General features: G+C 44.6%; 1 protein-coding gene and 1 long non-coding RNA gene across 2 annotated transcripts in view; one reads left to right on the plus strand and one right to left on the minus strand.

The window, feature by feature from the left end:
* The window catches only part of ACAD9 (acyl-CoA dehydrogenase family member 9), a 31,520-nt gene extending 18,222 nt beyond the window's left edge, over positions 1-13,298 (plus strand). Inside the window, exons 7-18 of the mRNA XM_069865686.1 lie at positions 936-1,110; positions 1,698-1,771; positions 3,021-3,096; positions 3,716-3,786; positions 4,130-4,249; positions 5,585-5,713; positions 8,272-8,351; positions 8,902-9,028; positions 10,732-10,809; positions 11,429-11,557; positions 12,455-12,527; positions 13,003-13,298. Coding sequence (XP_069721787.1) covers positions 936-1,110; positions 1,698-1,771; positions 3,021-3,096; positions 3,716-3,786; positions 4,130-4,249; positions 5,585-5,713; positions 8,272-8,351; positions 8,902-9,028; positions 10,732-10,809; positions 11,429-11,557; positions 12,455-12,527; positions 13,003-13,103 — 1,233 coding nt within the window. The 3' untranslated portion in view covers positions 13,104-13,298. The remainder of the gene's footprint in view (positions 1-935; positions 1,111-1,697; positions 1,772-3,020; positions 3,097-3,715; positions 3,787-4,129; positions 4,250-5,584; positions 5,714-8,271; positions 8,352-8,901; positions 9,029-10,731; positions 10,810-11,428; positions 11,558-12,454; positions 12,528-13,002) is intronic.
* LOC138725131 (uncharacterized) lies at positions 659-13,597 on the minus strand. Its single transcript, XR_011338181.1, has 5 exons — positions 13,404-13,597; positions 12,825-12,934; positions 10,087-10,212; positions 1,888-2,100; positions 659-868 (listed from the first exon to the last, which is right to left on the minus strand). It is a non-coding gene; the product is annotated as an uncharacterized lncRNA (long non-coding RNA).
* Positions 13,598-14,429: the final 832 nt, after the last annotated feature.

Here is a 14,429-nt window from a genome sequence, read left to right on the forward strand (position 1 = left end):
ATCACTAAGTTCTGGTTGAGAAAGCTGGGAGAAGCCACTCATAAGTTCCCTTCCTGTATCGCCAGCTCATGGTGTTCACCTCCAGGGAGGATTAGTCACTTCGCCTCCTCTGGGACAGAAAGAAACCTAAAGCCCCATATTCCCCTCTTTCGTTCCTCATGCTGGATTTTTTTAGTATTTTTGAAAGGAAGCTTAACGGCAAATTCGAAATAGGGCAGCTTGGACGATTCCTGCTAAAAGAAACCATGGCAGAACGCAGTCTTGTAGAGATCATAGAATCATAGAATAACCAGGTTGGAAGAGACCCACCGGATCACCAAGTCCAACCATTCCTATCAAACACTAAACCATGTCCCTCAGCACCTCGTCCACCCGTGCCTTAAACACCTCCAGGGAAGGTGAATCAACCCCCTCCCTGGGCAGCCTGTTCCAGTGCCCAATGACCCTTTCTGGGTCATTGTACTGGGTTTATTTGATGCACTGCAGGCTAAGCTGTAGTGTTTGAAGTACTTGTCTGTGATGTGGAGAGGCCTGTGGGAAAGGTGTGTGTCTGGGGCCTGATTCAGCGGGTGTCTCACGAGAGCTGAAATTATTTTGGGCAAAGCGGTGTTTATTACCCTTGCATCCCTCACGTGCCATGAGCAGGGTATACAAGCTCTTGTGAAGATGCACCATGGGTTTTAATTTAAATCTAGTTTATATTACAAGCTATATTTATAGTTGCTCTGAACTTACCTTTCTGGGGTCATCTTTCCTGGGAAGTGTGCTCACAAGGGGCAAAACCAGTAGCAGAACGTGACTTGGAATTTAAAGGGAAGAAGCAGCAGTTTTTCATCACTCTGTTCTTTGCTGTTCTTTTACAAAAACACTGAAAAACAGCGCACACAAAATCAGAACAAATGTATTTCTTGTATGTCTTTCCCCTCTCCAAACAGGTCTGGATATCGAACGGTGGTCTCGCTAGTATTTTCACAGTGTTTGCTAGGACAGAGGTTGTTGATAAAGATGGACAAGTAAAAGACAAAATTACTGCTTTCATCGTAGAGCGGGATTTTGGTGGAGTCACCCATGGGAAACCTGAGGATAAGTTGGGCATTCGAGGATCCAACAGTAAGAATCACTTAAAATTGTTAACAGAAATTGTTTTAATATTTAGATCACCTGAGTTCAGAGGCAAATGAGTATCTTTTCCATGTAACAGTATAAATTTTGTGTTTATTTACTTGACTTTTCCTATGAGTCCTTCCTAACGCAGGGTCTGAAATAAGAAACCTATATTGTATAGATCTGTTCGGCAGAAGTGAAGCTTCCCTAGCAGCGCAGTGAAAAAAAGTACATGCAAGAATCAGTAACCAGGTAGCTTTTATTTAGAAGTCAGTTTTCAAAGGCTTTTGCACTTACTGATGATTATAGGTTTCTTACCATCTGTCATTTGGAGTTGTCTGCTGTATCAGTTCATTAAAATAGATTTCTCTCCTTATACAATGTACATTAATTACATATTGAATATTTTATATCAGTAATTGATGTCAACTGCAGCCTTTTCCCAAATGCTAACTTCTTTGGCAAAGCATATGTAATTGTCATAAACGGTGCATTAGGAAAACTTCACTTCTTGTTACAAAACCAATCAGTAACGTTGCTGAATGTCCTTTAAATATTTCTACATAACTCAACAACTTTGAACTGTGTTTCAGCCTGTGAAGTGCATTTCGAAAACACCAAAGTGCCTATAGAGAATGTAATTGGAGAAGTAGGAGGGGGATTTAAGGTAAGCAGTCAAGAATCACCTCTGATGATTTGTAAAAGTCTATAGGAGGCTTCCCTCCACCCCTGTACTGAGCATTACCAAACTGAAGAGTGCTGGAGACAGACTTCTCAGCTTACCTCACATGCTTTGTGCTCATTGGTGCCACTGGCACAGTGCAGGAGCTGTAACCCCATCTGTCTGCTCAGTGCAGTTAGAGCTGCTTCTGCTGTTTGTTTGGCACTTCAAAGTTTTTCATGGTGTGCTGTTCAGAGAAGAGAGCACCTTTTTCAGCAGAACTCCTGAATCGAGTCAGGGGAATGTCTTCTGTTTTCTAGAGCCAGAATTGTGGACTGTGTAGAAAGGGACAGAAGGAAACAAGTTTAACAGGGAATTGGTTCGAGGGAAGACCAGATCCTATCCAGGGCAAGGTCCCACACTTGTCAGATGGATTTCCAGGGTTAAATAAGAGCACAAGAAAATAAAGGGAGGAGTGCACTGAAAGGCTGCCTCTGCCATCAGTTCCACCACATCAGAGAGGTGTGACACCAGTAAAGATAACATCATTTGGCTGTTGTGACCTTTCTCTGACAATCTGCCATGTGGATTTTGCACCATTGTTCTTAATGACCCTTGTCAGTTTTCTTACGCCTTCTGTAGCAGGCAAGTCAGACCTAAAAGCTAAATGAAGGTTTTCTTTAATGCAGTAAAAATAGCAACATGATTTTTATGGTTTCTTCTTCAGGTAATTATCACAAATCAAAATGTAGGAACCAAAACTTCTTGCTAATTTTTTTTAAGAGTCTGAATGGAGTCACACATTTAATTTTTTTTTGTTAAGAAACAGCAAAAATAGGTTTCAAAATCCACTTCTGTACGTTATTGAATTGTGTTTCATTTCTACACCTTTCATTCCTATTCCCTTTTCTTGTATGTTGTTGAAAGCTATCTGAGGAAAGCATCCATCGCAGTTGAGCTGCGAAGGTTTCTAAATTGTCTGTACACACCTTAAACAATATCCTGGTTTACTTCTTTGTTTGGTAAACAAGCAGTGCTGTCCAGTTTGAAAGCTGATTGTCTAGTTGCAGATAAATAGGCCTACATTTTATATTAATGTAGTTAGAATAGAGATTTGCTTCCATGTCACTGGATCAGCAGCACCTGAAAACTGTTTCAAATATGAAATCGGCTGTAGTAAATCACGTCAGGAACCTAGTTCTGAAGCTTCATTCTGGGATGCTGAATGCTGGCTGACCACTCATTTTCTTCACAGGTTGCCATGAATATCCTGAACAGTGGAAGATTTAGCATGGGCAGTGCGTCTGCTGGGATAATTAAAAAACTGATAGGTGAGTGAATTTGGTGTCCAGGTTTGCTGGATGCCATGCAAAACAACCCTGATCTGCATAAGGTATATAATGCAGTTAATTCGAAGTAGGGGCACAAGTCTTGATCATAATATCATCGCTGTCTTGTCAGGTATAACATGCATCGGCTGCTATAAAACACTAAAATACTTTTTATTTGACATTTGCATTAAAAGCCTATAAAATACTGAGGTTTTTACAGTTCATTTAGTGGAAAGTTACTGCCTCTGAATTTTTCTGAGAGGATAACCTATATGCTAGTGCTCGTATAAGGTATAATCTCCCTTGAAGCTTCCAACTCTAATAACTGGCTGAAGCCTTACACACAGGAATAAGGAATAAAATGAGTTTCTACCAATAGTTACCCAAAATTGTAACAGAAATCCCTCTGAAGTAATGAATTAACACTAAAACGAGCCTTCTCCAAGAGCACCGGTTCACAAGCCTTTGGCGTGGTGTTCCCCAGGCTGCTGGTTCTGAAGCATCGAGGGTTTGCTGTGCACTGGTTGCAGTGCTGCAGTCGGTCTCTGGCAGGGATTGTCTGTCGCAGTCAGTTCTGCTGGTTTGAAAGACTTTTTCTTTTTTTTTTTTCCTTTTCAAGAGATGACAGCAGAGTACGCTTGCACCAGGAAACAATTCAATAAGAAGCTGAGCGACTTTGGATTAATTCAGGTAATAAAAAATGAAAACTCTAAATCTTTGGGGCTTGTTTAATCTTAAGTGCAAGAACAGAGATTACGTTGCAGTCCCTTTGGCTGTACTGGTTGAAAGAAATTGCTAGAAGCATTAGATTTGTGTAAACTTGGCACAGACTGTGTACACTGATCCGATAAATGTCTGGAATGATAAATGTAATTAATAAAGTTGAGAGTTTTTAGATTTTCTATTATTTTTGTGATTGTTTTACAGCAGTCTGTGCTCATACTTTAAACATAAAAACTGTAGTTGGTCTCTAAGTTTCAGGCTTGGCTGTGGGATTTTGCATCTGAATTACTGTGTGATTCCTGTTTGACAGGAGAAGTTTTGTATCATGGCTGTGAAAGCCTATGTAATGGAGAGTATGGCTTACCTCACTGCAGGAATGATGGACAGGCCGGGGCTTCCCGACTGTTCCGTGGAGGCAGCCATGGTCAAGGTAAGGAACCTTGACCTTTATGGAAAGCCTGGCCTGTGGCTGTAAGTTAATGCAGACTAAAGCCTCTCCTGCTCCTCAGCCCATGTTCCTCATCGCTGAGAGGCTCAGGTATTACATTTAGAATCATAGACTCAGAATAGTTCGGGTTAGAAGGGACCTTAAAGTTCCAACCCCCCTGCCATGGGCAGGGACACCTCCCACTAGATCAAGTTACCCAAGGCCTCATCCAACCTGGCCTTGAACACCTCCGGGATGGGGCAGCCACAACTTCCCTGGGCAACCTGGGCCAGGGACTCACCACTCTCATGGTGAAGAAATTCCTCCTTATGTCTAGTCTAAATCTGCCCTTGTCCAGTTTATACCTGTTCCCCCTCGTCCTGTCACCACAAGCTTTTATGAATAGTGTCTCCCCAGCTTTCCTGTAGGCTCCTTTCAGGTACTGGAAGGTTGCTATAAGTTCTTGGAGCCTTCTCTTCTCCAGGCTGAACAACCCCAACTCTCTCAGCCTGTCCTTGTATGGGAGGTGCTCCAGCCCTCGCATCATCCTTGTAGTCTCCTCTGGACCTGTTCTAACAGCTCTGTCTCCTTATGTTGAGGATTCCAGAACTGGACACAGTACTCCAGATGAGGTCAATGATTTAGACTTATGATATAAAACCTCAGAGCAATGAGAAAAACAGACATTACTGTTTTCTCTTATTTATTTCCCATGTGCTGCTGGTGACCTCAGAGTCCAGCTTTTGTCACCATACAAAATAAAAACTGCACACCGTAGGTGTGGAATATCAGGGTCCTCTTGAATTCTGGTTTTATTCAGCCCTACATGACAGCAATAGTGAGCAGACACTGTTACGGTCCCGACTGCGGGCCTGGCTGAGGCACTTCTGTGCTTGCTTTAGCTCAGAATTGGTTGCAGAATTTATCTTGAGGAACAGCCCGTCCTCTCTGCGGCAGCATCACTGAGGCATTTCTGCTGCGAGGGACTGGGTGCTGCTGCCTGGCTGGCACCTTGAGGAGAGCTCACACATTTCCAGCTCTTCTTGATGGTCCCTTACGGTGTGGTCACTTCAAACGAACACGTGTTCCCGTGAATCTGGTCAGGCATGGAGGGTGCCAGCCCGCCAGCTACAGGTGTTCTTCTGTTTGGGGCTGGAACACTTTTATCTTACAGAGCTTGACCCAAGCATACATCCTGAGCCAAAAGGAGGCTGAGAGAAACTTTAAACAGGACCGTTGTAACAGCAGCAGAGAATATTACAGCAATGCCAGGTAGCAATGGTAACAGAACAGTGTATTTACTGTGTAACATGGTGATTAAATACGGTTCTGTGGCAGGTGTTTAGCTCTGAAGGTGCCTGGACCTGTGTAAGTGAAGCGCTGCAAATCCTTGGAGGTCTGGGCTATATGAAAGATTACCCCTACGAGCGCTATCTCAGAGATTCCAGGATACTTCTCATTTTTGAGGTAAGTATCAACATACTCTTACACTGGAAACTGAAACTCATGCTCTCACACTCTGATAACTTGAGCTGGAACCTGAGCATTCAGTTGAACGGGCCTGGTGTGTGTGGTGCAAAGTCAGTAATAGTTCAAGTAAGATCGAAGAACTGACCTTGTTTATTTTGGAGATATGGAGGGTATTTGCCTATAATCTATCCTAGTAAGGTAGGATGGGTTTATCGACTCACCACAAAGTGTGAGTTAGAGTAGGAACTGGCACCAGCTTTGCCTCCGCAGAGAGCAAACTGGTCACACAGATGGTGCTCTAAGGACACTTCTATCCATGTGCCCCTGGCAGTGGGTGCGCAGCTCCTTAAATATTCAGAAACTTTCTGGCTGATTTCAACAAAATCCGCAGCTGTTTTAAATACTCTGTCGTGAGAAAAACAGCCTCAACTCATGGCTTGGGATTGTTGTGTTTTGTACAGACCGAGGTATTCTAAATTGGCATAAAAGCCTAAGACCATTTTAGTTGACGAATGTAACTCATCACTTGATGTTCGGTGAATGCTGGTAAGTGCACGCGCTGACTTGTGCTGAAATCGGAGCACTGTGCCTGCCTTATGAGAGTGAAGTTGCAGTCTTGCTTTGCAGCCAGCAGATTTGGAGACGTTTTTGCTGCCTTTATTCTCATTTATCTGTCCTAACAGATGTGATGAGGTTTGGTAAGAGGTACGAGCAGAATTTTAGCTTTTAAACAGCTTTCTCTAATAGGATTTTGGGGGGAGGGTGTTTTGGCTAAGCTGCTCTGCTCGTCCCTGGACTTGAGTTACCTTTCCTCTTGTGTGCTTCTCATAACAGGGAAACTCACAAACAATTAATTTAGAAGTTGAATTAACTTACTGATGTGCATTTATTTAAAAATAAATGTTGGCTGTGAGATTTAATCTGCTTCAAGCTGGATTATCAGTGGTCGTTGGTCTGTACATCCTAGGCCAGGCCTCCCAGCTTGATTTTTCTCAGTTGACCATTTAGAGTTGACCATTTAGATACAGCCCTTTACCTCCTGGTGGCAGGACAGCAAAGATCTCAGCTGCAAAGCAATGTCAGCCAGACTTCTCACACTGCAGCTGAGTGCAAAGCAGTCACCTCGCTGCTCTTGCAAATATGTATGTTCTTCTTCTCTGAGTCAGAAGAGTCAATTCTGATATTGATTCCAGAGCAAAACCAGCCAGCGCGTGGCATTATCCTGTATCCTGTGGGGTTTGATGTTGCTGAGTCTTGACAGCCTGAAGAGTACAATCTAAACCAGTTGTGAGGAGCCCTGTCCAGGCTGGCTGTAGCAGCAACTGGGTTGGATTGTACTGTTCAGGCTGTCAGACTTTTGCGTTGGACAAGTTATAGGTCTTGTTTAAAAAAACAAAACCACCACGCCACTGGGATTCCTGCAGTTCAGCTCGTTTCTTCTCACTGAACCTAAGTTACACAGTCACTTTTCTGCAGAAACAAGGAGGTGGTGCTTGCCTTGTTGTTCTATCTCAGCCTGTTTACGAGGAACCTGCAGGCAGAGCACATAAATGTAGTTTGCAGCCCAGGAGAGATGTTCCAGGGTCTGTTTCTGCTGCCCCCGGGGGCAGGACGTGCACTGTGCTGTGTATGTGCCCTCCCGCACAGTCACTGGGACAGGTGGGCGCTTCCCTGCCCCAGCCTTTGTCCCTTGGCCTGTGCCACTGGGTCGATGCGGTTCTGACACGGATCCCACACTGTCCCACCAGCCCTCTGAATTTTGATCTTTATTCTGCAGCCATCTGTGTTCAAATAATCACTCATATGGTGATTCCCAGATATTGAATCCTACAGTATCATCTTCATTTCTTGGTCTGCGCTTGCTCTCCAGACAGACATATGGAGTGTTTCTACAACTATCTAAATGTTCCTTTATTGGAACAATCCAGAACTTATTCTTCTCTCCAAATGCGTTTGTTCTGGTTTCTTTTTCAGTGGGGTACATGTGTATGTTTCATAATGAGAGGCTCAGCTTCTTCACAGCTAAATGAAACCAGAACTTAAAACTGAGGTAAAGCAAAATACAGCAAACATTTACGGATGGAGAAGAGTAATATTTTCATACAAGAACAACAGACTGACAAACAGATCTACTTGGAAAACTGTCATTAATATTGTAGGTTTTATGTAAGCAAATCGTTCACTAAAGAACCCATCTGCAAAATTATACTTTGCTGCTCGCTTCCAGTATCCCTGACCTTCCCCAGTGGTGTGTCCTCTGCCACCCCAGCTCCTGCTGTTGCTGCAGTTTCTGGCCCAAATGTGTTTCTGTACAAGTGAGGAGCATCTCTGGTCTCACACAGGGCTCCCCAGAGCATTTTGTCTGATGAGCCTGAGGGCACTGGGGCGCTGTAGAACGTTTCAGGGAGAAGCGCAACACCACAGTTAGACATTAAGAGCAGTTTTAGGAAAAAAAAATTAAAGAAGAAATATTAGCACAGCATGGCTAGAGTTTGGAGATACTAAAAATACTTTGTACTCAATACTGACTTCAGCTTGTATTGTGTTTTTTACAGGGAACAAATGAAATTCTGCGACTGTATATTGCTTTGACGGGTATGCAGCATGCAGGCAAAATCCTAACTGCAAAACTCAAGTAGGTTCTTATTTATTGCTAATAGTTTGTAATAACTGAACAATCTGATAACTGTTTAACTATAGATAAAAGGGGAAACTAGGAAAACAAAGTATTTTTCCATGTGCTGTCTAAAAGGCAGTTCAGTGTTGTGTGGGGGGTTCTTTATAATAGATTTTTTCCTTTTAATAGATTTTTGAATCTTGGCTTTGTTGTGTTCTACAATTCTTATGTTAAGTTCTTTCTTACAAGAGCAATACTTAAAATTTTATAACTTAGGACTTTATAACAAAGTGTTATTGCCAAGATAGTGGTGCCGTCCCTCTGAAGGACGGGTACTGGTGTTTGTGAGGGACAGAACGTGACCGCGTCGTGCATTTCCACTGCTGCGGCCGGATGAGTTTTCTCCAGGCTTCGGAGTAAAATGGATCAAAGGGCTGGGTGACTCACGGACAAAGTTGCAGGGGTTTTGGTAAAGTGTTTAGAGTCTCAGGTGGTTTTCTGAGCTCTTGAAGCTTCCCTTGCCTCCCGGAAGTGGCCTCTAACAACTGCTGTTTACCCAACATTTTAGGGAGATCAAGAAAGGAAATGTGGGAGTGGCGCTGGGGGAGTTCCTGAATAAATTACGGGACATGACAGGCAGAAAAGTGGATTACGGGCTGGTTGGTGACCGTGGCGTGGTGCATCCCAGCCTCCAGGTAAGGGGAGGGGGACACCGTGTGCTGATCAGATCCACACCCTGGGCTTTCACTCCCAATTCCTGTCACTGACTCTGCCACAACTCGAGGTCTTGTTTGTGCAAAACAAAGCGTGTGCTTAGGAACAGGGAGACGTACGAATCTGAGCAGACGTTTGTGCCATTTCGGGGGTTGCAGACAGGTGCAACAAGGACTGCTCCAGGGCTCTGTTTATACCAAATCCAGGCTTTTGTCCATATCAGTAATTCATATAAATCCAGCCTTCCCACTGTTAGTCTTTGTAAGGGTCTGTGCTGCCCCTCACCATCAGCTCAGTTACTGAACACAGCATTCCTTCCTGTTCATAGTACCACAGCTTTAGGTAAGAGTGTCTGTGAACTACACGCACACTTGCTTGCTCACTTAGGAAATCATTTTCATGACCTAAGATGAATGTTCTGCTAATGGAAAAAACAAAAAGCATGTTTTTCCTGAGTTCTACTGTTCTGTTGGTATTCCTGTTCTCCAGGTCAGATGTTTCAGGCGAGCAGGTAAGAGGATTTGCTGGGATGTGCTAAAGCCATTCTGTTCACATCAGGAACCTTAACCACACGGCACCTCCTTCGGGTGGGCAAGGCCACGGCCCGGCTGCGGGGGTGGATGCTTCACCTGCAGCAGCTCTGCCCTGGCTGGCCGCTGGAGTTCAGTTTCCTCTAAATAGCTCCAGACCCACTTGCATTCACGTTACAAGAGGCAGCGTCTTGAACAAGTTGCGTTTATGAATTAACAAAAGCCAAATACAACACTAGAAGTTTGGTGAATTTACACAGGAGCACGAGATCATCCTGATTGCCAGGGATTTGTTCCCTGCAGCACTAGAAGGACAGTCAGATTTGCTGGGCAGAAATACCCATTGCATGTGAGTTTTTCAAGCTCTTGCTTGCACAAGTGTAAAGGCCTGGCTGCAGAGTTACCAAGGGTGAAATTTAGAAAATTTTAGTGTGTATTTTATAGAGAAAGAACCAGGTGTGTCTGGCTTCCAACAGCAAACCAGTAAATGCTAGAAAAACAGTGCTCACCAAGAGAAAATCCAGTGTTAGCTGGGCTCCAGGATACCAGGGCTGCATCTCAACAGATGAAGAAAAGAACCAGCATTTTATAATCGCATCCTTTTCAGGGAGACAGGCAGTTTCTCTTCTCTTTAGCTGTGAAGAAAAAGATGTAAAATGGTAAAAGACCATCTTAAAAGAGAATTCTGGTCTAAAACTGATAATAAACAGAAAATGGAACTGCTGCTTTTTTTAGGGAGGGAGGGTTGGCTCCTGTGGTGGGACACACACCCTGGGGCACACATCGTCATTGTCTTCACTAGAGTTGCCTCTTGGTTGTACAGCTTAGTGCACACGATTCCCTCCTGATCACTCAGATTTGATTCCCGACCTCTCTCAGCGTGCCACTACATTTCCATCTTGGCTAATCAAAAAAGGAAAACCAGTTTTGTGCTGTGGTCAAGAGTTCTGGTTGGCCTTGCCTACCAAACCCAGCAGAACTCTGGCCTCACGTGGCAGGTGGTGCTGCCCAAGTCCAGACGCTGGTGGCTGGGGGCCCAGGAGCACCTCACCCCTCCCAGCCATGCTGCGCCCTGGCCCAAGGGAGCTACGGGGGGCTTGGTTTTCCCCTCAGGACACTGCTCATGTTGTTGTATTTTCTGGTTCAATTTTTAGGAAAGCGCTAAGAAGCTAGAAGAAAACACTTACTATTTTGGAACTACAGTGAGAGGCCTGCTGAGCAGGTTTGGCAAGGTAACTGCTATTTTGTCTGGTATATTTGTTATCGAATAGTTTATCCTCAACCAAATTGCTCTCGCTGGAATCCAGAGCAAACTGTGTGTATGGCAAGAACCAGGACTTCCTTTACCCAACGTGTTTTGCAAAGGCAGCTCTGGTCACGCCATGCAAAGCGGGGCAGTTAAAATTGGAGAGGCTGGATCTGGGTTAGCCCCGACATTCCAGTTTGTGACAGTTCCTCTGGTGGGTTTGGAGATCGTTTATCAGGCTGGGCCCGGCCTGCCCCACCTTAACTTTTGAACAGGCCTCAGGCAGTTGGTGGTTTAATATCACTGACTTTGGCGTTTACCTAACTGGTTTCAAGACACAGCAGTTTTACTCTCAGTTGCCACCAGACAACCTGCTAAAAGCTGGAAAACACTTAATGCAAAATTCAGTAGTTTAAACATTAATCTGAAACTGTTAGACAGGGGAGCAGAGTTATTCCAAAGCTTTCTGCCTTAGGGCAGGAACCCTCTGTAACAACTGCCCTGTCTGTGCTAAGGATGACCCTAAGCACAAAGTATGGAAAAAAGGTTTGGTTAAAGTTTTCCATTGATGAGCTCCAAGCTAACGATCTCTTTTACCCTTCTAGACAATAGTGGATGAGCAGTTGATTCTGAAACGAGTGGCAGATATCGTTATTAATTTATATGCAATGACAGCGACTATTTCCAGAGCCAGCCGCTCCATCAGTATCGGTCTGAGGAACCACGACCATGAAGTGAGTACTGTGTGTCAGCCCCGCGTGTTTAACGCCCACGCTCCTTGGATCGTGCAGCTTAACCCTCAGGATTTGTTTCCCTTGCGCCCTGCAAAGGGTTTTGTAATAATGAGGCTCTGCCCAGCCTGGCTACATCTCTAACCGGCTCTTCCGCCTCGATGAGCCGACGTTCCCCTCAGCTGTGAAACACACGAGCGTCGTGCTGTCCTCACAGTGCCTGCCAGTGCCTCCCACTGCAAAATCTTGATAACAAGCAGCTTTCATCGCACAAGTGCGCTTGACGTTTGCTAACAATGATCTCTGCCTCCCGCCCATGTGTCTGAGCCGCCTGGCGCAGTGACCGCCCCTCCCGGGTGCTCGGATCACACCAGCTGTGTGAGACCAAAGAATATACAGTATTTTAACACACACACACATTTTTGAAGGAATTACACATTTGCACGTTCTCTTCACCCTGCTAACACCACACAGTTCTTCCCAAACTCTTTCCATATAAACAGGAATAAATAGTAACTTAATATTTTGTCAATACATGTATTGAGAGCACAGTGGGAGTTTGACACACGGGTGATTTGAAGTTTCATGGTAACAGAACAAGTAAATTGGCTACGATTAAGTGTTGGACAAATCCAGACTGATTAGCCTTTGTCTTCACTGTCCTTGAGACTTTCTATTTTGTGTGTGTGACCCCCTTCTGGATTTCTTACCAAAAAAGTCTTCTAGTCAGCTGTGAGTGCAAGGCTCTGGGGGATCAATAACAACCAAGCCTGCAACACATGGACCAGCTTGCAGGCCTCCCTTGGCAGAGACAAAAGAAGATGTTAAGCTACTTTCACTGCATTGTTTTGTTATGAAATTCACTCGCTAGTTTTCAGCTGAGGTTTACTCTTTTCTCAGGTGCTCCTTACCAATATCTTCTGCACGGAAGCATATTTCAAGAACAATTATGCCATGGCTCAGCTAGAAAAATGTAAGTTCTATAAAATGAAAGCTTTTTTATACTCATGGCTTTAACAGACTCTAATCAAAAGTAGGTGTGTTTGATGGGACCGAAGGAACAGCTTTCCTCTGCTTTTAATTGAGATGAGGAACAGAAGTGGTACCAGTTGCAAATAAAGAGTCCCTTTGTTTAATAGATAAAACAAACTGCAGTAATTCCTTTTTGCAGGTGTGGGGAGGAATATAAAATCTTATCGGTAGCAAACACTCCTGTAAAGAAAATATTAGAGAACAAGGAGGTATTTGGGCTGCTTGGTTAAGTACCGACCTGTTCAGCATTTGTTCTGTGAAACTTGATCTGCAGTAACAGGTCTTTTTTAAGAGATAAATTCCTGGCACTGAAGTGTTGATGCTGGTGTTTGTGAGTTAAAATCCCCCCTGAAAGAAAGGCAAGAAAGCTGTTCACGGTATGTTCGCTCGTTAACTTCAGTTCTGTTTCTCCACAGATGCAGATGAAAATCTGGATGACAGCATTAAAAAAGCTGCAAAGCAGATCCTGGAGAAGAGAGCCTATACCTGCTCCCACCCGCTGGACCGGACGTTCTAGTTCCGTCCTGCCAGCAAACTCTTAACGAATGTAAATCAGGGACTCATTTTCTGCAGTTCAAGTATTTGACAGGTTAAACATAACTACTTCATGAAGTTACCAAATGTAATTAGCTTAACTGTGTAAAAAAACCTTCTAAACACATTTTCATATAAAGAGAAAAAATAAATTTTATTTAAATCTCAGGTGACCTTATTCGATGTCCCTGTCTGTTCCGCTTGCAGCTGAACACAGTTTGGGTTCCCCGGGGCAGGTCTGGCTGGGTTTCTACCTTTAGGCTTAACTCAGTTCCTCGCTTACCTTTCGAGGGCGCTGAGGGGTGCAGAGCTGCACGGGGTCAGCTGGGAACGGGAGCAGCGCAGGAGTCGTCACTCCACAAGTTGATGGTCAAAAGGCTGAAATCTGACCTTGCGAGCGGGATTGATGCCAGTCTGGGGCTCTGGAGGAGCGCGTGGCTGCACGAACTGAATAACCAAAGGATGTCGTGTCTTAGACGGTGATGACACAACAGCATAAAGGCCAGAGCTCATCTCCCACAATAGGGAACAAAATACCAATTAAACCACTCCCTGTGTAACTGAAACAGCAAGTACAGCTCTGCTGTCAGTGCAGGATTTGCATCTGGTTTAGTTCAATTTAGAAAGTTTAAACAATGTGAAACTTCCTCAGATTTCTAGCACCTAGAGTGAAAAGCTAAAAATTGTTCCATGAGAACTTAGATTTGTCTTTCTTAGACTAGAAAGGCAGCAGCCAGGCCCAGGCTGAAGCGCTGGGGGAAGCGCTGTCTGGGAACGTGCACGTAACCCACGATGAGACCGAGGCCCAGTGTTTGCCGGGGCAAACCTCACATCTTAGTGCTGAGACAGGACCTGGCCCAGGAATGCCAACGTGTCCTAGGTGATGTTTCCTTGGGATACACTCCAAGAATTTAATTTACAGACCCAGTAATTTCTCTTTACAGTGTCTGTAACCCTGACCTGCACCCCGTGAACTGATGTGGACCCGCTCTTGCCATTTTGAGCAATGAGGTTCTTACCTGAAATCTGCACCTGTGAGTTTTTCCAATGTCTTACGCTCCCTGTTGTGCTCAGGGATCACAGTGTCGCTCCATCAGGCTGTGCTGCTCAGCAGGGGCTGGTACGAAGCCGCTGCTGATGCTTCTCCTGGTGGTGTCGTGGGGCTGGTTGGCACCAGCAGGGCCGAGCCAGGCGCTCAGCGTGTGCTCAGCCAGGCTTTAAAAGCAGGAGGAGGTGTGAGGAATCTCTGCCAATACAGGAAGTTTTAGCGCCTTCGGGCTCCAAGGTGAGTCAGTTTTTAACTGTGTGG

Source organism: Phaenicophaeus curvirostris, chromosome 11, assembly GCF_032191515.1.
Source record: "Phaenicophaeus curvirostris isolate KB17595 chromosome 11, BPBGC_Pcur_1.0, whole genome shotgun sequence".
In the NCBI taxonomy this organism is placed as follows: Eukaryota; Metazoa; Chordata; class Aves; order Cuculiformes; family Cuculidae; genus Phaenicophaeus; species Phaenicophaeus curvirostris.